This window comes from Danio rerio, chromosome 7, assembly GCF_052040795.2.
Source record: "Danio rerio strain M-AB ecotype USA chromosome 7, GRCz13ab, whole genome shotgun sequence".
Lineage (NCBI taxonomy): Eukaryota > Metazoa > Chordata > Actinopteri > Cypriniformes > Danionidae > Danio > Danio rerio.
In genome coordinates, this window is record NC_141027.1 from 59180001 (window position 1) to 59205459 (window position 25459).

The 25459-nt window shown below is 40.6% G+C and overlaps 2 protein-coding genes across 11 annotated transcripts in view; one reads left to right on the top strand and one right to left on the bottom strand.

Moving 5' to 3' along the window:
• lypla1 (lysophospholipase 1) overlaps nt 1-4965 on the top strand; it is a 16866-nt gene extending 11901 nt beyond the window's left edge. For 4 of the 9 annotated variants that reach the window (XR_015494737.1, XR_015494735.1, XR_015494736.1 and 1 more), the window contains 2 exons: nt 3506-3788; nt 3980-4965. Coding sequence is in view for 4 of the 9 variants with exons in the window: in XM_087259297.1 (XP_087115423.1) it covers nt 3506-3581; nt 3980-4120 (217 nt within the window). In the remaining 5 variants the exon portion in view is untranslated. Of the gene's footprint in view, nt 1-3505 lie in introns of all 9 variants that reach the window. The other 5 variants (XM_087259297.1, XM_087259298.1, XM_087259301.1 and 2 more) reach the window with 3 other exon arrangements.
• LOC147836142 (regulator of G protein signaling 20-like) overlaps nt 274-25459 on the bottom strand; it is a 49027-nt gene continuing 23841 nt past the window's right edge. For both annotated transcript variants that reach the window (XM_087261982.1, XM_087261981.1), the window contains 3 exons: nt 10956-11036; nt 8701-8935; nt 274-1691 (listed from right to left, as the gene is read on the bottom strand). In XM_087261982.1, the coding sequence (XP_087118108.1) occupies nt 1506-1691; nt 8701-8935; nt 10956-11036 (502 nt within the window). In that variant the 3' untranslated portion in view covers nt 274-1505. The remainder of the gene's footprint in view (nt 1692-8700; nt 8936-10955; nt 11037-25459) is intronic.

Below are 25459 nucleotides of genomic sequence, written 5' to 3' on the forward strand. Positions count from 1 at the left end.
CTAATTATATTTTGACTTGTCATAATTATAATTCCACTACTCAGAATGACAATTAGACATATCTGCAATTACAATTGTACTAGAACGAAATCAGATGAATTTTGACTAGTAACAATTGTAATTGATATCTCTGAGTTTTTACCTTATATAAATTTAAACTATATACTGTCTGTTATACAAACTGATAACACCCTTTTATTGCACCTGGATTTGTCTAGATATTTTTCAGCCATGCAGTCTGCATATCAAAGTTGGGACATTAAAAACAAACTCTTTTATATCTTATTGGTACTTCTCTTTATTTGCCTGTACAGTTCATACAATATGCATGTGTATTAAATACAGTTGTTGCATTTAAAAACATTTATCAAGTCATACATATGTCTGCACAGAGATGGACCAAGTTGAGCTGTCTTGCTTTGGTAGATTATAATATATTTTTAACATTTAAACTATAAATAATAATAATAATAGAGCTGAACTAATTGAAAAGACAATTTCTAATGATACTTCCTTATGCATTATTATTATTTTAGGTCCTATCTCAGACTGTGAAGCAAGGCACAACTGTGGTTCTGCCATTCTGACACAAATATAGTAAAACATATCCTATAAGCAAAATCTTTAGTCTGAATGACATACATTTGAATCTAAGATTTTACTTACACCTGGTATTGTACATCCATTCGCTAGTGTAAACATGGTCCAGATTAACTCCAAAGGTCTCTCACATTAGTCACTCACAGACAGTATCATAAGAGCATAGAAAATAGCAACTTTTCATTTTTTGCATTCTTAGTGCATGATGCAACTCCAGAAGAATCAGGCTTTAAATGGAAAAAATATCAAAACTCTTTGGTCATTTTAGAGCGACATGCTAATGGTCTAATCCGATGTAATGATCTATGCTAAGCTAAGCTAAGCTAAAAGTGTTCACACCAAAGCTGAAGAACAGCTGAATTGGTTCAAAAATAGTAAAATCCAATTGTTTAAAATAGGGGAGTTAATAATTAGCCTTTTTGTAAGTGGAGTGTTCCTTTAAGTATAAAGCAGCATAGTCAAATGGAACTGAAAGCTAATGCTTGAAACTCTTGCTGTATCTGCATGAGTTTGACAGACAACCCTGGACTATTTGTTGAGTGTTGTAACATTTGTTTGTCATCAGAAAATATATAAAATGTACTTTTTAAAGATACAACTCTTTCTTTATTATAACATTATTTCTTTATAACCATATATTTCTTTATAATGTAAAATACACCCAAATGCTATTAAAAAAATCACTTCAGTAAGTGATAGAAACAACATGCTATGATGTATGTAAAATGTAATCCAAAGTGCTTTGTTTAAAAAATAAATGAAACAGCAAGTAGTCACAGAAGATTAATCTTAGATATGTGCTAACACAAGATGTGCTGATCTGTCCTGCAGTAAGAGTTAATGGTGCGATATTCAGATACAGTATGTGTCTTGTGTACTTTCCTGTGTACTTTCCTGGATGCATGTTAGGACTCATTGGGCTGTTCAAGGCTCTGTATGAGGTCTGTGTACATACTAGAGTTAATATATCGAGGGTAGGAGTCTCGCTGCATCAGAGTGTAGATCTGCTGCTGTGCCTCATCAAACGTACAAGATGAGGGTTCCAGCATGTTCCTGTTGATCACTTCACGTACGCGTGAATCCAGACTCACCTACATATGCAAAACAGATAGCCATAATCATAGTATATGGTGAGACATTGTGGTTCTGCTACAAAATCATTGGTTTAAAGCAGGGGTGCCCAAACTCGATCCTGCATAGTTTAGCTCCAACTTGCCTCAACACATCGTTTTGGAAATTTCTAGTATACCTTGATAAAGCTTGTTTAGCTGACTCAGGTGTGCTTAATTGGGGTTGTAAATTAGTAAAATGTTTAGTGCTGGTTATATTGAACATGCTACAGTTTTTCTCAGTCGCTTTGCTGCATTTTTCACAACATTATTTACATTTGCACTCTTCAACCTCCACAACAGTTAGTTATTTATGCACATCATAGTAGTTTGTCATTCCTTCCAAATTGCAAATGCTTTTGGACACGCCTCAATTGCTTTCATACAACTCTCTGCTGTTTTATAACATAATTTTGTCATGTCAGTCAAAATAAGCTAAACTTGTGAATGCTGAATAGTCATTCCATATAAAACTAGTCCTCATTACTTGAGTCATTACATACAAAAATGTTGAACTAGTTGTCAAAATTTTTCATGCTAATTTTATATTAAAAAATGTAATCTTTTTCTTTTTCCTTAAAATGTTTTCTAAATTAAATAATTTTTCTCAGGTGAACCTTCTTTTTTACTGATGAGAAGAGGTGTGTGAAGCATTAGTTGCAACCAATCATAAGCCACTTCTCTAGAATCACTCAAAACTGAATCCCATAACCCTCCACTTCACAAGCATATATGACCCAAGCAGGGCATAGTGTGTACCATTTCTACAATACTGTGACACAGAAGTGGAAGAGGGGTGAGGGTGTGTGGAGGAAAGGGAAACAAACAGGGAAAGAGGAAGAAGAGACCAATAACAAAGGTGAATTCCCAATGAAATTGGGAATTTTTTGTGTATCATGTCAATCATGGCCTCACAATGGCTGAGGCTGGTCGAAGGGTGCAGCCAAGTGTTGGGCGAACCACTGTAAATTATTTAAACATTTCGTTGGGAGAACAGGTGTGTATAAATAGACAGTAATTCAGCAAACAATCTGCACTGCACTACTGTCATTGTGTCAAACATGAAGCTTGCAGTGGGACAAGAACTTTTTACATTTTATATTTACGCTTACAGATTTACTGCTTCATGGATTTGGTGTAGTCTTAGGATGCTTTCACACCTAGACTTTTGTTTCAGAACCTGTCTCGTTTGCCAAGTTAGCGTGGTTTGTTTGGCATATGTGAATCCAGCAATCGTGCTCGGATCTGCACCAAAACAATCTGTCCGAGATCGCCTGAATGAGGTGGACTCGGCTCGATTGAAACAAACTCATAAGCGGATCGATTGTAGTGAGAAAGCAATACGATATGAGCCCGGCTATATCACAGTGTTTTATGGATATGTTATAGGCATATGGCTGTATGAAGAGAGAATTATGAGTAGGTTGGAAGACATTCCAGACCTCCTAAGTCTCCTGGAAGTTACGGGAGTCTCCCTCAAATGCAAAGAGACTCCTGGATGCCTGCAAACGAGTGATAATCTCCCGGAAATCATGCGTCTCCTTCCCGGCCCTCAAATACGTTGTGCACCCTGTCAACCATGAAACTCATATGAGGAGAGTTTACTCGCATATGACTTGTTTTAGCTAGTTTTTGGTCTGTTTAGAAAATTTGTCGTGTGAAAGTGATGCACAATCGGCAACAATGTAGCAATTTTAATCCTTGTTTCAGAACAAATGAAGTGATTCACAGGTGTGAAAGCTCCCTTACAGTAAAGATTTGCCATATTTACTGTCATTTTTCTCTGCACCACATAGGATTGCAGGACAACATTGCAGAGGTGGAAGAGGGCCCCTTTTTACTCTGCAACAAGAAGAAGCCATTTGTGCAATGGTGACTGCAACCAATGTCCTAAGATTGAGAGAGATAAAAAGTGCTGTTATAGAGCATGACAACATCTTTGGGAAAATTGAATCCGTGTCAATCGCTACAGTTGACAGAGTGCTCAGGATAAATTAAATGCGCATGAAGCAATTGTACAATGTGCCATTTGAACAGAATAGTGATAGAGTGAAGGAGATCTGTCACCAGTATGTAGAGGTAAAACATGTATGTGTTTTATTCATACTCTAATGTTTAGTGCTGTAAACTGTTTACTTTGTCATGCACTACACTTACATGACAGTTCTGTATGTGTATTCACAGTGTAAACTGTACAATATGTTGTCCAAAATGTATTATGTTACACAGGAAAAGTTATATTTTTTCTTGCTCTCTCTTCTGTAATAAAGTGTGTACTGGAGCTGGAGGCCGGGGAACCGCTGCACACATTCATATACATTGATGAGGCGGTTTTCAATCTGGCGAAAGGTAGAAGATGTGGAAGGAATCGCATTGGACATAGAGCAACCATTGATGTTCCAGGTCAATGAGGAGAAAGTTTTACTCTGTGTGGAACCATCTCAGAAAACACTGTCCTCACCCATATACCCCGTCTTGGTCCATACAAACATCTGCTGACTTTTTTAGGCACTCTTTACAGGGACAAAATTCTGGAGATCATCTGAACAAGCCTAATGTGCATTTTCACCACTCGGATGTTGTCAGACAGGGGTTTGCAACACACGATAGGGTGCTGGTGGAATATCTCACTCCCTACTCACCATTCCTAAATCCATTTTTTTTCTCTTCCTGGAGGTGGAAGGTATATATCCGGCATCCACATACCCAAATGGCCCTGCTAGTGGCCATGGATGCGGCATGTGATGACATCACAGCATAGTCCTGCAGAGGTTGGATTCGCCACTCGAAGAGATTCTTTAGTCACTGCATTGCAAGAGATGATATTGGCTGAGATGTAGATGAAACTACATCTACAAAACAGACAGAGTGGAACGTCTGGGTGTGCATGAAGGATTTACAGACCTGTATATGTTGTAGTTTCAGTTCCAATATGTACTGCATTATTGTTTACAGTTGTGCACAGCTCTACCCAAAGGAAGTTTATATTTGTTGTAGATAAAGGTGTATTTATTCTTTTGCACAATGCTGTTAATACATTAGAATTGCAAAGACCAAATGCAGTAAACATGTGAAACATACATATTCAGTGTCTTGTACTTAAATACCTTACTAAATACAGTGATGTCTAACTTTACTGTATAGCTGTGCAAATAGTATATCCTGTCTTGAGCATTTTCTGGAAGTGTCACAAAAATCTGACTTTTTTGCATTAGAAAGGATTTAGAGAGTATTAAGAGTAAACTCCTAATGAAAACATGACAAAGCCATTTGACTATCTTGTTCATAAACAATGGTGTCAGGACTTTTAATCTTGATGACACTGTCATTGACATGAATACATGAATTGCTTTTGTGGAATGAGCTGTCCATTTTGAGCAAGTGACACGCTTTTGCAGGTTATCAACTAGTTTTTGAAGTTCTGCTAATTGTTTTGAGATTTGCATTAACTGTTGTGCAAATGTAAATAGTGTAGTGAGAAATGCACCAAAGCCACTGCGAAAAACTTATGTAAATGTAAATGTGAATATATACACACTTCTTTGTTGTAGTTTTAAAAAAAGAAAGATTTCTTTAATTAAGAAAGAACAATCGTCTGTAAAGTCACTAACCCAATCTGCTTTCTCATGTTCTTACACAATCTGTTAAAGGGTCACGAAACACCAAAACACATTTTTTGAGCTGTTGACAGTCGTATATGTGTCCCACACTGGTAAAAACACTATTAAGACACCTATATTTCACTAAAAAGTGTAAATTGGTTGTATTTGCGTTATTTCAAGCAAATTCGTACTTCTGGTTTGAAACGAGTTTTTGAAGCTGCGTCACGGTCATGACATAATAGCGTTGTATTCCAGTGTGCAGACTGGATGTCTGTGCCAGAGTGTGTCTTATTACGTCTTACAGTGTGATGCATTAATGCATTAGTAAGGCTTGGTTCAAACCAATCAGCGCGCTCTATTGTGCAACTTCATTAATATTCATTAGTGTCACCCTGTTTACACGACAGAGACGCCACGTTGTGTTGGCAAAACAAGCGTGAAGTGTTGCTTTTATAGTTTGCTGCCGTTAAGTTTTGTTTTCATTTTCTCTCTGTGAGAGCTCATCTGGAGTCACGTGTGGATTAACAGTGTACACGACGCTCGACAACAATAACTTAAGTGTCTAAGGAGGAACATTGTTTACCTAAGAGCTGTTCTCATCAGCAAACGCTGAGATCCGGATTCGCTTGTAGTATTCTCTTCATAAAGACGCGGCTCTTGTTGCTGGTGATTGTCCTGTCTCTACAGATTTGGTAAGTGAGTTTTTACCAGTGCTCTTTGTTTATTCAGTTTGTTCGTATCGAACTAAGTTAACTATTGCACCGAGTGTAAACATGTTAGCACCACAACCAAACTTTAACCTCGTGTAAGGTTTTTACCGCATTTTGTGACCGGAATAACACACGCGGCTTTCTGACGCTACCTGCCGTGTGCATCTAAGTTTCCGGGAAATGCGGAGGGTTTTTTTCTCTCATTCGCCGTGCGGTATCAAACATTGCATGAAAAATACACGCTTAGAGCAGATCCTCGAATCAAATATCTTGTTTGTCGCGAGGGGCATGAATGAATTCCCTGAATCAAAGAGCCAAACTGCAGTTAAAGTCCAACATTTAATAATTTGGCAAATAATTCGACTACAGATGTCCATGTAGGTTAAACACCATCACTTTCTCCTGTGTGTGTATTTTGACTCTGAAACTCGCGCGTGCCCAAATAAACACTCCCACACCCTCCCACTTTAGTTCCTCCGACACTCCCCCCTAAACAGAGCTGGACACGCCCACTTTTCTGACTTTTTCCAAAGTAGAGGTGTGAAAACACCCTGCTGAAACGAGGGGGTTTCATGGCCCTTTAAATTTTCAGTTAAGTGAAGTTTCTTAAAGTAATATCGAGAGGAGCACGTGATAGAATTGACTACAGCCGATCCCTATCACTAATCACTAACTAGCCATTCGGATCACTCTAAATTCAATATAAATATCCAGCATATCGAGAACTACCTCCGAACTACCTCCTAATGCTTATTGACCAGGCGGGAGCCTTGAGGTCATCTATCACCGAGCTCAGGGTTCTCTCCCGGGACAGCATGCCAAACTTGCTTAAATAGTCAAGCATTATCTAAGTGTGAACTCTTGAAACAACAATTGGTTGGGACAGAATAATAACACCAATTATTATGCCTATTATTTGTAGAATTTTTGTAGCATTTAAACTCCTCCTCAAAATATACAAAAAACAAAAAGCTGGAGTTTTGACTGCATATACTTTGTGAAAGAATGAGTATGTCTAATGCGCCGTCACACACAAAAGCCACAAATTTCAGCAGCTGTGTGATGCAAAAAAAAAAAACATGTTAATTTGCATTATTGCTAGTGACAAGTAACGCTTGAAATATACAGTGCATCCAGAAAGTATTCAGTGCTTCACTTTTTTCCCCTTTTTTTTTGTTACAGCCTTATTCCAAAATATTAGAATTTATTTATTCACTTAAAGTTTACCTACAATACCCCATAATGACAATGTAAAAAAAAAGATATTATGAAATTGTTGCAAATTTATTAAAAAAAAAAAAAAATGAAAAATCACATGTACATAAGTATTCACAGGCTTTTGCTGTGAAGTTCTAAGATGAGCTCAGGTAAATTCTGTTTCCACTGATCATTCATGTTTCAGCAGCTTAATTGGAGTTAACCTGTGGTAAATTTGGTTGATTGGACGTGATTTGAAGGCATACAAGGCATACACCTCTCTAAATAAGGTCCCAGGGTTGACAGTGCATGTCAAAGCACAAACATAGCATGAAGACAAAGGAACTGTCTGTAGACCTCCGAGACAGTATTGTCTAGAGGCGCAAGGCTAGGGAAGGTTACAGAAAAAGTTCTGAGACTCTGAAAGTTCCAGTGAGCACAGTGGCCTCCATAATCCGTAAGTGGAAGATGTTTGGAACCACCAGGACTCAATGGTCACTCTGTCTGAGCTTCAGCGTTCTTCTGTGGAGAGAGGGGAATCTTACAAAAGATTCTGCAATCTACCAATCAGGTCTGTATGGTAGAGTGACCAGACGGAAGCCACTGCCTGCCTGGAATTTGCCTAAAGGCATCTTAAGGACTCTCTTCTAGCAGGATAATGACCCAAAGCACACTGCCCAAATATCAATGGAGTGGCTTTACAACAACTTGTGAATGTCCTTGAGTGGCCCAGCCAGAGCCCAGACCTAAATCCTATTGAACTTCTCTATAGAAGTCTGAAAATGTCTGTACACCGTCGCTTCCCATCCAACCTGATAGAGCTTAAAAGGTATTGCAAAGAGGAATGGGCAAAAAATCTCTAAGAAAGGTGTGCCAAGCTTGTGCCATCATATTCAAAAAGACTTGAGGCTGTAATTGCTCCCAAAGGTGCATCAACAAAGTATTGAGCAAAGGCTGTGAATACTTATGTACATGTGATTTTTAAGGGGGTGGGGGGGGGGGGAGAGAGATGGGGGGTTTAATACATTTTCAACAATTTCAAAAATCTTTTTTTTCACATTGTCACAACGGGGTATTGTGTGCAGAAGTTTGAGAAAATAAATGAATTTAATCCATTTTTGAAAAAGTCAATCCATGTGGAAAAAGTCAAGCGCTATGAATACTTTCCGGGTGTAATTTAAACATCATGTCGGTTTGCCTAAGATGCGTCAATTACATCAGGTTTCCACTTTTGTCATGTGTTTGAATATTAAAATGGCCTTCTTATGAATTGTCAGTCACTGAAATGGCCCCCAGCCAATTTGAGTTTAAGACCCCTGCTATACAAACTTCAGATGACTGCCAACTTAGTGCCGACTCCAAGATTTTTGGAAAGAGGTGAGCAAACAATGATCTATGTACACAATAGAGACAACGTTTGCAACAATTTTGTGATCAAAAATTAAATGCGTAATGTTACAATGTGTAAATCGTTATGCATACCTCTTTAGTTGACAATACAGAGACGTAGTCCTCATATATTTTTTTCACAGTTTGCTCTACCGTGGTTTTATTGGTCTCTTTCTTTAGATCCTCACAGGAGAGCCAGAACATCAGGTTCTCTTCACTAAATTCAGACTTAAGAAACTGTTGTAGGTGCAATCGGCCTTGTGGACTTTTTATTAACCTCTCAAATGACTCTCCCCATGCTTGCACCTCTTCCAAAGTGAGCTGAGGTCTAGAGAAGAGGCGATATAAGGGAAAACATTATTTAATCTTAATAATCATATGGTAACGCACCCGTCTGGTTAGGATCTGTTTATATGCAAACTAAGGACTATATACTCTAAAACAAAGGTAGTTAAAATTCTAAAGTTTGCAACATGCTTTAAATGTAACAAAACATTACAGTTTTATTTTATAGTCTTTTAAAAACATAAAAGTAACACTCTCAAAACTTTTTCATTAATTTGTTGACCGCACAGTATGAGTACTCACCAAACAGGGTAGGAAAAGTTAGTTATGGCTAATGAATTTTCTGAATATAATTAAAAAGGATTAAATTAAGGGTGTTGCTCAGATCCACACAAATATAGCAGCTTTATTATTTGTCAACAAAATAAAAATGTTGCTACTTTGCATCTGATAAACCACTTTCTTACCCACAATTCCACTGGTAGTGATATATTCATCAAAAAAGCCATAAATAAACAAATGAAAAATCTGTTAACTATGATAATATTAACAACAATGATAATAAAAGATATTTAAAGAGTTATTCAAAGCTTGCAAACATCATCAGTTATGAAGATTGTTCTGGGGGCATAGAGCAATACATTTTTTACTACTCAATTGTCAATTCTTAATTGTTCTTAATTCTTCTTAAGATCAATATATTCAGTGTTGTTAATATTGTGTTTTAGTTTGTTTTACATTTAGTCTAAAAGCTAAAAACATCCCACCTCTATATTATGTGTAGGCTACTTTATATCTTACCTACAAATTATTTGGCTCAGCTTTTATAACAGAGCTAATGCTTGCAGTTGAACATTTTAGTTCTGTTGTGCTTTTGTGGTCACAAAACCTTGATTGAAACCAATCTCAGAAATAATATGTTAGTCCTGGGTGATGGAAAATGTTTGTTTTTTTTCAAACAATCATTCTTAAGCAATCGTCACTATTTCCATTATTTTCCACAACTGTTACTTTTAAGGGGTCATGAAACCCTGGACTAAATTTTCTGAAATGTTAACAGATAGTAATTTGGCCACATTGCTGATTGGCCATTGTGTTCACATGTTTAACAGATGGGATTAAGTCTAATTATCCATGGTTTACATCAGTGCTCACTAGAAGTGGAATGGTTCACAAAACCATTGGTTCGTTTCTAGGTCACTTTTTTTTATTTTATTCAGTTTACATTGTACAAAAATTCCCTATTACTACACTTAGAAATACCATACATCAACATAAAATCCATGGCCATAGCCTAAACTAACATTTACCAGATTTAAAAAACTTATTCTCAAGACCATGTAGTCAAAAAATTGATATAACCTGAAGCATGCAAGTTAGCAGCATTTACTGTGAAAGACACACTGTAAAATCTGTAGAAATTAACTAAGTTAAACCTGATTGGGCAGAATAGACTGTCACTGTGGTGGGATATAATCATGGTAACACACCAACAAACTGCTTCAGGGGCTGTTCACATACTGCGTCTTTTGCGCACACAAGTTTATTGTTTCAAATGTATATGTGTGGCATAACAAGGCATGATAAGATGACAGAATGGTTCTGTTTTATTTATTTATTTTTAAATAATTAATTCCTAGTAGAGGTCTGCATTTCCGTGGCTGTACTTTGGGAGTCGTGGGACCTGACCAGATTTTTTGCGGAGCGGTAATAAATTTCTGAATAAAATGCTGGAGCAGTTGGTAACTCTGATGTAATTTGAATGGGAGCGGGCAGTCTAACAATATAGCGTTCCCAAGTCCCAACGCTAATTTGGAACAGCATATCTGTGATTTCCTCATTTTTATTGAGCACCGGTACAGCCAGTGACTGTTACACATGATGAACACATGACCAGTGCTTTCTGAATGTGCATTTTATGATACAAAATTTAAAAAGAAAATTATAAGTTGAAGAAGCATAAAATAAAAAAGACCCTTTCATTAGCCCTTTAAAAATCCTTAAAAGCGAATGTAATGTAATAAAACTTTAAGTTAAAGTGTAAAATATAAAACACAACTCACATCTGATTCGTGGCGTCCTCCTCTTGTTTTTCTGAGATTGTCGCCGTAATGCTTTCCTCCTTATAAGATCGTACTGTCAGACTGCGCGCACACACACACACACACACACACACACACACACACACACACACACACACACACACACACACAGTTACATACAGAATATAAAAACATGTTTTTAGTGTATGTGAAATAAACATCTACTGTGTGCGCAGTGTGACATCTGCAAGTCTCAGGAGAGACAACAGCCTTAATGAAATTTCCTAGAACACCTGCACAAGTTGGTATTCTGGTCATACAATGACGTTAGACTTACTATTTCCAGAAACAGTTCATTCAGAATAATGTACAAAATAACTGTCTAACTAACTAAGTAAATAAATATGTAAGCATAATATAAATTAATAGCAGAATACAAATAATATATTTTACCTAAATTTGATACATTCCATTAATCACTCACATTCCAAAACTATATTTATGTAAGAGACAAATTAGCTAAATGCTTAGGTGTTTTAGATTGGCAAATAAATAAATACAAATAATAATAATCACAAATTAGAAACAAATATGTCCTGGTTCCTTCCTCAATCTCTCACTTACAAATTTTCCTTCGGTTTAGTCTCTGCCTTATCAGGGGTTGCCACACCTGAATAAATCTAGTCACTCTGGCATAAGTTTTACAAAGCAGATGCCCTACTAATTGTAACACATCACTGAAAGTACAACCCTCAGTGATGGAAAACACTGCACATTCACACACTGCGACCAATTTCATTCATTCATTCATTCATTCATTCATTCATTCATTTTCTTTTCAGTTTAGTCCCTTTATCAATAACTGTGAAACATACACATAAAGTACACTATGGCCAATTTAGCTTACCCAGTTCACTTATACCACGTCTTTGGACTTGTGGGGGAAACGGGAGCACCAGGAGGAAACCCACGCTAACACAGGGAGAACATGCAAACTCCACACAGAAATGCCAATATATGCATTTAAAAATGCTCAGTAGTTTCAATCCAAATTTGAGTAGAAAATTTGCATTAAGTCATTTAACGACTTAAAATCAAAGAGGCATTCAGCCATTCAACAAGAAGAGACAGATGTGCAAAATGCAAGTGTGGGGTGAAGTGTCAGAGAGATGAAAAAGTCTACAGCTGGTTTGTCAAGCCCACTCATGTTAGCCACTCTCAGAACTGCATAATATTTTAAGGTTGTCATGTGGTGCAGTGAGGGGGAGAGAAGAGGGGGTCCTGTTTTCGGTCACAGGAGTTCAGGTGATCGCAGAAGAGATGGGGTTTTAGTTGTCATTTCAATGATACTAGTGAATCTAAGTGGGAATGGCAAGATCATTCCACCAGTGAGGAACATTGGTCTCTAAACTAAATCATCTCGGCTTTCCTTTCTCCATTTGCCTCTGGATTCAAGATGTCCTCAGTAACCGTTCACAGAGAGTCAAGGTAGAGCGCCACGTCTCTTCAGCACTCAGCCTTAGCACAGGCTCCCCACAGGGATGTGTGCTGAGTCCCTTACTGTACACTCTTTATACACATGACTGCACTCCTTTCCATTCAAGTAATACTATCCTGAAATTTGCAGAAGATATTGCAGTGGTTGGGCTCATCACAAATGGAGATGAGACCGCATACAGAGATGAAGTAAACCAACTGGCTTTATGGTGCACTGATAATAACTTGGCCCTCAATACCTTAAAAACAAAGGAAATCATAGTAGATTTTAGGAGGAACAGACCAGATACTCTGCCCATACATATGCATGGGGACTGTGTGGAGATTGTCAGTAATTTCAAGTATCTGGGCCTGCATCTGGATCAAAACATATCATAGAAAACCAACACTATTGCACTGGTCAAAAAGGCACAGCAGCGACTCCATTTTCTAAGGGTGTTAAAAAATAACAACTTGGCCCAAGAACTGCTAGTGTCCTTTTACAGATGCACTTTTGAAAGTGTGCTGACGTATTGCATCCCAGTGTGGTATGCCAGTTCCACTGCCCAGGAAAAAGCTGCTCTCCAAAGGGTTGTCAATACAGCGCACAACATCATCGGCTGCACTCTTCCCTCCTTAGAGGAGTTGTTTAAGGCCCGCTGCTACAGCAAAGCATGCAGGATCCTGAAGGACTCGTCTCATCCAGAATACCACCTATTTCAAATGTTACCTTCAGGGAGACGATATAGAACCATAAAAGCCAAAACAAACAGACTAAAAAATAGTACATATCCAACGGCTGTTGCAATAATGAATGGACATTAAATTGAGGGTGTTTCTGGCCAAAATAATTTTAATCTTTTTAATTTGCTGCTAGGATATGCACTTGCCACTTTATACACTTGGACATTAAATTGTATGCCTTCCTGGCTCACATTTTATTAACTTTTAAATTTGAAAAGCTGCTTGGAAATGCACTTGCCACTTTATATGCACATCATACGCACTTTTAATATTGTATTGTAACTCTTCATTTGATTTTATATTTTTATCTCTTTTTAATTATTGTTGTTGTTTTAGATAAATAGGACTGCACTGAAGGGAAGGGCAAATGTAAATTTCGTTGTATTTTGTACAATGACAATAAAGATTCTGATTCTGATTCTGAAAAGGTTTTGGAAAGTGACTTATAACCTCTCTGTGATGGTACCAGAAGACGGAGCTCACTCTCCTGGAAGGGATGCAGACCTTCAGGAGCAAGTGGAAGTAAGAGGGTGCAGTGCTAGTGGCTGTTCTGTATACAAGCATCAATGATTTGAACTTGATGCAAGCATTGACCGGTACCCAACACAGAGAGATAAAGAAAGGTGTTACATGAGGTCTCTTGGGCTGATTGAAGACCAGACAAGCTGCAGCATTCTGAATCATTTGTAGAGGTTAAGAGAGTCCATCTTGAAGAAAATCCAACAGTCCAGCCTTAAAATGACAAGAGCTTGGACAAAAAGTCATGAAGCATGATCTGTGAAGAAGTGTCTGGTTTGATGTTGAAAAGAATGATTTAGGTATCCAGCAATGTGCTTTTTGAAGGACAGGTGATCATCCAGAATTACTATAACATTCTTTCCTAAATAACATATAGATGATTCCAGTTGGATTAAGAAATTGTTGAGTGAGTCGCAGGGAAGACGAAAAGTTTAGTTTTTGCCAGATTAAGTTGTAGGTAATGATCTTTCATGCAAGCTGAGACATCCTTTAGGCAGTGCGAGATCCTCGCAGCTATCATTGGGCCATCTGGATGAAATGAAATATAGAGCTGAGTGTCATAAGAATGATAAGAGAAACCATGTAATTTGATGATGGTTCCCTGTGGTTAAAATCTAAGACAAATCTGTGCTCATTCACATGAGTGACAATCACGCAGTGTGAATTTTCAAAAAATCGAAAACTAAATATCTGGACCTGTTGGGGATTCAAAATCCTATTGTGTAAAAAGTGTTCTAAGTGAAAAACATTAGCAAGTATGACTTATAGCCAATCAAAAAGCGCAGTTGGGAGTTTCAGGGAGAAATAACCACAATATCAGGAACTATAATCTATAATATTGTAATGAATCGTCACCGAGATTGGGATCCATCGTGCAGTTTATTATAATCACAGTAATCAAACAATCAGCAGAGTAACAGAATCGTGGTCATAAACAGGCAAATGGTCAGGGCTGGCAGCAAGGAATCGTAGACGGTAAACAGGCAAGGTCACAACAGGAAAATCAAAGTAGAGTATAAACGCTCAGAAATGTCAACTGGTAGCAAACAAGACTTTGCAAAGAATGAAACAAATCAGTCTGCTTAAATAGATGGCGGAGTGAATTCAGCTGGGCCTGTAATCAAACTGACATGGGGTAGATGGGAAATGTAGTGAGGGAACTTTCAGTTAATAATGAGGTGATGGTGCCCTCTGCTGGTTAGAGGAGGGAATCACAGAGTTTGTCTCTGTGACAAATATAATACAAACTATAATCTATAATAGTTTATGATAGTACGTTTTAATATTCGGCCCTGACACAGGCTCCTTTTTTCTCATTTTGGACCCAGGAAATCATGGACAAAACTTTAACAGGAGCATCCATGTCATTTTGATGCTACGTCTGAAATACAATGAGGCACCATTTCCAATCTTTCGCGAGAACCCGGACCTCACGTGTGACCTTGCATTATTTCCTTATCACTTTTCACGTGCAACTGATTGTGAAATGGTATGTGAGCTAGACAAAGTTGTGGCCTATTCTTCTTGTAATTGAAACCATATAACGTGTAACATCCTGTCATTGATTCATAATGACAACACAGCAGCAACTGAATGCTACCCCAAATTGTTATGCAGTGTGAAAACTGTTTAATCTATGAGCCAAATTAATATTATTGTGGACAAATTAGAAGTTAAAGCAGAGAACACTAGGAGAACAAAGAACAGGAAACAGGAAACAGGACCGTGACCAGGTAAGTAGAAGGGATTCTGATTACCTGTTCTTTCAGAGTCAAGACAAGACAAGGAGTGTGTTGTGTGACTTATTTGTGATGCAGCATGATTAGAGTCAGGTGATGAACGTTAGTAGTCCAGGATTGGGGCAGGGGGGAGCCTGGTGGTTCTAAAGAATCTAGCCATTTTTCCATGGACTGCACATAAAAAGTTGACAACCCCTACAATGTAGAACTGACTTGTCAGGAAGATTTTTTTGGAAGGCAGAGGATGTCCGTTTTGTGATCTCACACTCATTTGGGCCATAGCCTTCCCAGTCTACAAGATACTCCAGTTTGCCCTACTGGCCCATAGAGTGCTGTGGATGGAGTACACTCCCTTTTTGTTATCCACAGCAGGTAACGGGGCAATTTATCAGTGCCAGGCTTAATGTACAAGAAAGTGGCAGGTGAGTGATAGGGCTTGAATTAAGAGCTCCAGGAGTCCAGGTGAATAAAGTAGATGATTTAAAGCAGCTTGCAATATCCTAAATTTTCCTTTTCATCTGCACACTTACCTGTGGATGTTATGTTGAAAATTTAATAACTTGAATGCTTTACAAACCTTTTAGATGAAATGGGGTTCACTATAGGAGACAAAATTTTATGGGATTCAGAAATATCTGAAAACATGGTTGAATATGAGCTCTGTACATTCCATGGCATCCATGCATGGTGAGTGAGACAAGAGGAAAGGGACAGTGGAACTTAAGATGATTTTGCTGAGAGGCCAGTAATCAGAAAAAGGCCTCAAATTCAGATCCTTCTTTGCCATTAATAAAAAGCTAAAAGCAGCAGGGGAAGTAATTGTTGGTTGTATTTCTTGAATGTACCCCTCCATTGGCTTTAGCTTAGGAATGGTGGAAGGATAATCTCCACCACTGGGTACTTAACCAGGGGGGAGATTCATGGCACAGTACCATTGTTTATAACAGTGTTTCCTAATCCCAATCCTTGTGTCCCACCGCACTTCACCCTTTGTATGTTTTTCTTATCACATCAGCTGTTTGTTCTAATTCAAGTTCTAATTACAAGTGCCCTGCAAAAATGGACTCTAAAGGATTTTCCACCAATATTTCAGTTTGAAGAGAGTATATATATGTTTCATTTAAACGACATTTTAGTGTGTGATATGTGAATTTATACTATAATTATTTATGTAAGTATATTATGTCTCGCTTCATGCTTCTCTAGTAAAGATGCAGCAGACAATGCTGTTTTTTAAATCCATGAACAAATGTTTCAAATGAAAATAAAGGTTCTTGTGCTCCAATAGAGTGTAATAAAGGCTAAGGGGCAAAGGAAGAATTCATTCAGTTTTTTTTTTCTTTTTTTTACAAGCTGGTTATCTAAATCAGTTGGGTTAAATAAGAGAGGCATGCAAAATATGCAGATCTGTGGGGTGGGAAGACCAGGATTGAGAAATAATGGTCTATAAGTAGAAAGCTAATCTCTCTTGGAACAGACGACAACATTGAACCAAGAGTAGCATGGAGGGATGTCAGTGAATTTCTTGTCAACTGGGTTCCCCTTTGGATGGGGAACTTTAATGCTATCAGTGGATTTATTTAATCCACAAATGGGGATTTCGTTTCAGAAAGCCAATCGTCTGAAAGAGTATATAACAGCCAATGAAATGCCAAATGAGTTGGCAGCATAAGCTTGCGCACGTGTGCCTTATTGGCAATTATCTCCACATATAAGCACAGGGAAAGTAAGGAAACGCCATCCTTTTCGCTTCAGAGACTATTACAGCCTTCTGAGAGTGTCGATGGGGGTTCCTCCTGCTGTGATTCAGTGATTTTGAGCAAACGAGAGTATTCTCCGGTCCAGAGTGTGTACACGCAGCGGCAGACGGTCGAGCTGGGTTTCTCCCTTGCCTGGCGTTCTTTGGGTCCGGTCCTCCAGAGCGGTGCGTATAAAGTTGCAACTTCATAAAAAGAGCAACATAGTCGTGCAGCACGTCCTTTTCAGGATGGCGCTCAGACCGTGCGTTTCTGAATGCGGTGGTTTCATATCACCAGATGATGGGCATGGGCACTGCGTTGCATGTCTGGGGGTCCAGCATGTTAATACAGTGCTCGCGGGCAGTTCATGTCGTCATTGCGATGCCATGACTGTTGCGCAGTTAAGATCGCGGCTAACCTTTGCAAAAGGGCAAACCACCCCAGCTGTCCCCTGCACTGCAGCGGGCACTCGGGCAGATTTGAGGGTTCCAGTGGGAGATAATCCGTTGCCTCCGGGCCCGCGGACCTCCCGCTCCTCCAAGCGCTCCATCTAAGCTTTGAGCGGAGGAAGCGATCCATCTAAACAGATGGTAGCCCTTACGTTTGATGACAGGGGGGACCAGACGTCCACAGATGCATCGGAGGGTGGGCTTTCATTGTCCTACGGGAATCCAAGCCCGCTCGCCCCCCTCGGGCAGGTGAGCACTGTCAAAACGGATCCTGAAACGGACATGTTAGCCGTGCTTTCCCGGGCTGCATCGGCCGTGGGTTGGAGATGGTTTATCCCCCAGCTCCGCGGCCGGACCGACTAGAGGGGTGCTACGTAGAGGACCAGAGGGCTAAGCCTTCGAAGCCTCTTGTCCCCTTCTTGCACAGTAGGCTCACGCAGTCTTGGAGGGCACTTTTTTCTGCCCGTCTTGCGTGTCTCTCCGCCCTCACCATTCTTGACGGTGGAGCAGCCAGGAGGTATGTGGCGATTCCTCAGGTCTCAGAGGGTGGGTTCAACCCAGGCTTGTGAGCTTCGCACCGCATCCGACTATGCTCTTAGGACCACTAAGTCCGCTGCGTGTGCATTGGGGAGGACGATGTCCACATTAGTGATCCAGGAGCGCCACCTCTGGCTAAACTTGGCTGATATGCACGAAGTCGACAAAGTCCGCTTTCTTGACTCACTGCGAAGCTTCCCTGGGACAGGTCATTTGGAGAAGAGGGAACTTGCTCTTTCCCCACTGGAGAGCGGGGCCCCATTTCCAACGACACTTTTTACTGCCATGAAGACATCAATGAAAGAGCACTTTTCCACTTCCCCGGATGTGACAGCCCGAAATCTGCCAGTCTGGGACGAAATGCGTATAGCTCGCAGGTCCGGTGCATTTCGCCAGTGGCTCACGAGTGCTGGGAGGATGGTCTCCTTTCTCCCACCCCTCGAGCCTCCCCTCCGGAGTTTGGGTGCAGTGTGAGAACAAATCTGTCGCCTCCAGCTCTTCCGCGGGACCCTCACGCTTCCCGGATCAGCACACCCACTTCGCGCTGCCCCACAGCTGGTACATCAGCAATTGTAGCAATGAGTCCTTTAGCGAGAGCCCTGCCTGCCTGGTTAGCATAGCCAGCCCTTCGCGGTGGCTCATACGCACAATCAGACTCGGCTATGCGATTCAGTTCGCGAAACGGCCCATCAAGTTCACGGGTGTGTATTCACCAGAGTCAGCCCCCTGTCCGCCCGTCTTGCGAGAGGAGATAGCTGTCCTCCTGGCGAAGGATGCAATCGAGCCGGTCCCTCCAGCCGAGATGGAGAGAGGGTTTTACAGCCCAAAAAGAGCTGTGGGTCACGGCCAATCCTAGATCTGCTCATTTTGAACCGCTGTCTGCACAAGCTGCCGTTAAGAATGCTCATGCAGAAGCGCATCCTCCGGTGCGTTTGTCCTCTGGATTGGTGTGCAGCAATAGACCTGAAGGACGCGTATTTCCAAGTCTCCATTCTTCCTCGCCACCATCAGTTTCTGTGGATTCCGTTTGAAGGTCGAGCTTGGCAATACAAAGTCCTCCCCTTCGGGCTCTTTCTGTCTCCGCGGGTCCTCACCAAGCTCGCGGAGGGTGCCTTAGCGCCCCTTCGGCTCACGGGCATCCGCATACTCAATTATCTCGATGACTGGCAGATTTTTAGCCCACTCTTGGGAGCAATTGATTATGCACAGAGATAAGGTGCTCCGGCACCTCCACCTATTGGGGTTTCAGGTCAACCGAGAAAAGAGCAAACTCGCCCCCGTGCAGAGGATCTCTTTTCTTGGGCTGGAGCTGGACTCAGTCACTATGATAGCACGCATCTCTGGAGAGCGCGCTTAGCTGATGCTGAACTGTCTGAGAGAGATCGACAGCAAAATAGTAGTCCCACAGAAATTATTTCAGAGGCTCCTGGGGCATATGTCATCTGCAGCCGCTGTCATGCCGTTCGAATTACTCCATATGAGACCACTCCAGCACTGGCTTCACGATCGAGTCCCCAGATGCGCATGGCATGCACGCGCACACCGAGTCACTGTTACTGCGCTGTGTCGCCGCACCCTCAGCCCTTGGATCGACCCCTCGTTCCTACAAGCCGGAGTGCCTCTACGACAGGCATTCAGTCATGTTGTTGTTTCAACAGATGCTTCCAACACGGGCTGGGGGGCTGTGGGCTGCGGGCATGCAGCTGCGGGCCTGTGGAAAGGAACCCAGTTCCATTGGAATATCAATCGCCTGGAGCTGTTGGCAGTGTTCCTCGCTCTCCACCATTTTTTTCCAGTGCTGGAGCAGCAGCACGTGCTGGTCAGGACAGACAGCACGGCAGCAGTGGCGGATATCAACCGCATGGGGGGTTTTCGCTCTCACCGCATGTCTCAGCTCAACCGTGCAGCCGATGTCTCAGCTCAACTATGCAGCCGATGTGCTCTCACGGCAGCCGTATGTCCTGGAGAATGGAGACTCCACCCCGAGTCTGTTCAGCTGATATGGGCGTGATTCGGGAAGCCAAGATCGATCTGTTTGCTTCCCCCGAGATCGCTCATTGCCAGTTGTTCTTTTCCCTGACCGAGGGTTCTCTCAGCCCCTCTGGCCCAACTGCACCTGGATGTCAGAGCTCTCCCTCCTCCTGATGGCCCTCCCTGGCAGATCCCTTTGAGAGAGCACCTACTCTCTCAGGGACAGGGCACCATCTGGCACCCTCGCCCCGATCTTTGAAACCTCCACGTGTGGTCCTTAGACGCGAGGAAGACTTAGGTAACCTACCGATTGCGGTGGTTAATAGCGTCACTCGGGCTAGAGCCCCCTCCTCGAGCGCGCCTATGCCCTGAAGTGGAGTCTATTCACTGAACGGTGCGTCTCTCGCAGAGAAAACCCCCGAAATTTGCCAGATCAGCCTTGTGCTTTCTTTACTCCAAGAGAAGCTGGAGAGCAGGCTGTCATCCTCCACACTAAAAGTTACGTGGCTGTCGTCTCCGCTCTCATGACGCGGTGGCTGGCAGCACAGTGGGAAGGCATAACCTCATTATTCAGTTCGTCAGAGGCACTAGGCCAGGGGTCGGCAACCCAAAATGTTGAAAGAGCCATATTGGACCAAAAAAAACAAAAACAAATATGTCTGGAGCCGCAAAAAATTAAAAGCCTTATATAAGCCTTATAATGATGGCAACACATGCTGTATGTATTTATATTAGCTATATTAGCCTACTATAAAAAATGACTTCGTTGGCTACAAATACATACTGAGCCTTCATGATTAAATGTTCATTTCCCTGCAGTGCATCCTGTAGAGAATGACGCGCCACGTGACTACTCTGTTGTACAATGCCGTCTCAAGTTTAACTTCATTACAGTATATTAATGAATTATGTTTAATGTTCAAGTTTAACTTCATTACAATATTAATGCATTATGATTAATTATCAAGTTTAACTTCATTACAATATTAATGCATTATGTTTAATGATCAAGTTTAACTTCATTACAATAATAATGCATTATGTTTAATTATCAAGTTTAACTTCATTACAGTATTAATGCATTATGTTTAATTATCAAGTTTAACTTCATTACAATATTAATGCATTATGTTTAATGATCAAGTTTAACTTCATTACAATATTAATGCATTATGTTTAATGATCAAGTTAACTTCATTACAATATTAATGCATTATGTTTAATTATCAAGTTTAACTTCATTACAATATTAATGCATTATGTTTAAATATCAAGTTTAACTTCATTACAATATTAATGCATTATGTTTAATGTTCAAGTTTAACTTCATTACAATATTAATGAATTATGTTTAATGATCAAGTTTAACTTCATTACAATATTATTGCATTATGTTTTGCTTTGATGAAATTAAAAGAAACGCAATAAAGAAATCAGATTTTTTAATGTTTTTTTTATTTTGAGGATTCCAAAAAACCACATCAAAATTAACGTGCACAACGTGCCCCTTATCTGGGCAACAAACAGTGCAATAAAACGCAGTCTGCCATTTCCATTTCAAGATCAGCTCGAGTCATTCCTGGGAATGTGTTCAACCAACACAATCTCACGGCAATTCGTAACTTTTTCATTTAGTGGCTAATTCGTATGAATTCGTACAATTTAGTACGATTTGCTTTTCCCCCAATGGCGGTTGGGGTTAGTTAGGGGTTTGCATATCAACGATTGCACCTTGTAAATAATTACCGTTGAGTGAGTGATCGGGATAGGCTTCTTAGAATTCTCTCAGGGAGGGACAATGAGAAAGCGTGCCCCGCTGTACATCTTTGGCAAAGACAGCTTGCGCTCCATGGCGCATCACACAGCCGCCGGTTTGTTTACAACAGCTAGCCTACCTGCCTGGCATCCCGCCCTGCTGATAGAAACGTGTGTCGCAGGCTATGACGCAAATCTTCGTTGACAGAAATGTTGAAATTAAATATTCTACACACTTTTACTGCATTGGAAAACGTTAAGATTGTTTGTCCTCCTATAGAAACCATATTAAAACAAAAAATATATTTTTCTCCCTCATCGTTTTCCATTTTCAAACATTTTTTGAAAAAGTTCCAGGGAGCCACTAGGGCAGCGCTAAAGAGCCGCATGCGGCTCTAGAGCCGCGGGTTGCCGACCCCTGCACTAGGCGAATTAATCCACCTCGCCCCCCTCTCATGCCCTCTTAGGATCTCGTCCCCTCATTCTCACGAGCCTGCGTCAGATCCCTTCGATCCTCGACTCAGTATCTTTAAGATTTCTGTCCCTGAAGACAGCTCTGCTGGTCGCATTGATATCGATTAGAGGTTCGGGACCCGGAGGCATTTTTTGGTCAGTGACTCGTGCCTGTAATCGGGCTGGCTTACTCTCACATTCCTGAGACCCCGCCCGGGATATGTGCCCAAGGTTGATACCACACCGTTTTAAGACCAGGTAGTGAGCCTGCAAGCGCTGCCCCAGCCCTTTTTTTACTTTTTCCAGTTTGCGCTATGCGTATTTATCTGGACCGCACTCAGAGCTTTAGATCATCTGAGCAGCTCTTCGTCTGCTGTAGCGGTTGGCAGCAGGGAAGTGCCGTATCAAAACAGAGGTTGGTCCACTGGATAGTGGATGCCATCTCCCTTGCTTACTAGAGCCAGGGCGAGCTGTGTCCCCCGAGAGTGCGTGCGCACTCCACTCGGAGCATCGCATCCTCTTGCATGCGGCGCCTCTCTAACAGACATCTGTAGAGCTGCAGGCTGGGCGACACTTAATACATTTGCAAATCTGCGAGTGGAGCCGGTTTCCTCAAGGGTATTAGGTAGCTCTTGGTGATTGAGGAAACAACTCGGTTAAGGTGTTGAAACACGCTTGCTGCGCCATTCTCCCTAACACGGAGATACGTGCGCTTTTTCATCTGTCAGTAAAGTTCCCCGTTAGGTGAGCCCTGCAGATTCCTCCGAGGCCCCCAGCACTGACTCAGCGGTGGAGTCACTCGCTGGCCCATTACATTGTAGGTCTGCCCGCTGGTCAGCCCGCATTTTGGGTATAGGTGCCCGCTATGCGTGATCCCCACTAGGCAATCCCATATGGTTATTCAGCCACGGTGCAGTCCCCCCTCACGAGCGGACCCGTGTCTTTCCTCTCTGCTAACCATCTTATTATATGCGTACTCCCCCTTCTCAGGGTTAGTCCATATATTTTGACATCTTATATACCCATTGGGTAGCAGGTGGCCTCCACAGCATCCTCCCTATCGGGCCTTCACGCTTTCCCAACGTACTGTTGTATTTTCCTAGAATTATCTAGACGCTTGCGACTCCCAAAAAATATATCTAAATCCATAAAACTTCTTTGAAGTGGGATAAGTAAGGGCCAGGGATCACATTGGAAGACCGCGCCTCTCTTTGATGCAGGAGCGCTCACGCTATGCCTGGCTATCCTCTCATCAGAGGCGAATGTAAGTTGCAGTCATTATGGCGTTTTCCAGACATTTCCCCATTCGTGGATAAAATAAATCCACTGATAGCATTAAAGTTCAACATCCGAAGGGGAACGCTCTGGTTACTAAAGTAACCCTCGTTCCTAGAGGAGGGGAACGAAAATGCTATATAGCATCGCCATAATGATTGTTCCTTAGTTGTAAGTGTCAGTCTTTTCAACTTAAAAGGATGCCGTTTCCTTGCTTTCCCTGTGCTTATATGCGGAGCTAATTGGCAATAAGGCACACGTGCACAAGCTTACGCTGCCAACTCATTTGGCATTTCATTGGCCCGTTATATACTCTTTCAGACAATTGGCTTTCTGAAACGAAATCCCCATTCGTGGATTAAATAAATCCACTGATAGTATTTAGGGTTACTTTAGTAACCAGAGCGTTTCTGATGCATGTGGAGAAGACTACTACTGTCTGAAATGACATGCTGGAAGTTTGGTAAAGCATGAAGGGTATAGGATATTTTACTTCCCTTTAGGATCTCTTTGGTTATATAAGAGAGCTGTGATGAAGTTTGATTAACCATTCATTTCAAGTTATCTTTATTTCTATAAGCTTGTACAATGTAAATTATGTCGAAGAAGCTTAACAGAAGTTCTGGTAAATTGAAACTGTCAGTCCAGTTTTCAAAGTTGAAGTTCAGTTTAGTTCAGTTCAGTGTGGTTTAAATTTTACTGCTGAAAGTTCAAACACTGAAGGAGCAAATCCATTGATGCACAGCTCCACAGGTCTCAAACCAAGCAAGCCAGTGATGACAGTGGCAAAAAACAAAGATTAACATTTGTAATGCCATAAATCTGAGAGAAATCATACAGCCGTCTCTATAAAAAAGTTATATAAAGGGAAATCTCATTATACGATGAGAAAGTTCACAACTGGAAAATAGTAAAAAAAAAAAAAAAAAAAAAAGACATGGGTTTACTCCGGATGCCCCAGTTTCCCCCTTAAGTCCAAAGACATGCGTTATAGGTGAATTGGGTATGCAAAATTTTCCGTAATGTATGTTTGTATCTTTTGAATGTTTCAAATAATTACATTTAATATGCCTACTCAGTGTCATGAATGACATTCGATGTTATAGGTTTAACAGGCAGTCCTGCTGAGCATATGAAATTTTGGATTTACGTTGTGTTGTCAAACAATATAAAACCCATTTTAATTACTTTTGTTTTTGATTTATCCACTGTGCTTTCAGGGTAACAATGTTAACATTTTAATGACACTAGCTGTCTACTAGAACAGCACAATATATTGAAAGTATTGAAATATTGCGCATATACATGTCACAATACACATATTGCAATAGTTTGCAATAGTAAAAAAAACTTAAAATGATGCTGGAATAAAACCTAAAACTACTCCAACTGTTTTTTTAATCTAAAAAAAGAAAGTGATGATAAATTGGAAGATGTCATAATTTTCATTTTTGAGTGAAATATTCCTTTAAAATATGGCTGTTCTCTTTGAGATGTTGTAGTGATGCTTTCTTTTAAACACACACACACACACACACACACACACACACACACACACACACACACACACACACGCACACACACAAACACACACATTACACACTGGGTTATTATCATTTAATATTATTTACAAAATTAATTATGATTGCTTCCATATTAGGGATGCAGTAATTACAGATTTTGTTGGTTATAGCCTGAAAAATAATGGTTTCACTGTTATCAAAATTATTTTACATTCATTAATTCTCTAAAGGTCTAATTCTCTAAAGGTCTATGTCCTTTTAATCCAATATTTAATCAAACATTGCACTGTTCATGTATAGTGTAGATATGACATCAGAAGTTGTGTCCAAAATTATAGGCTTAAC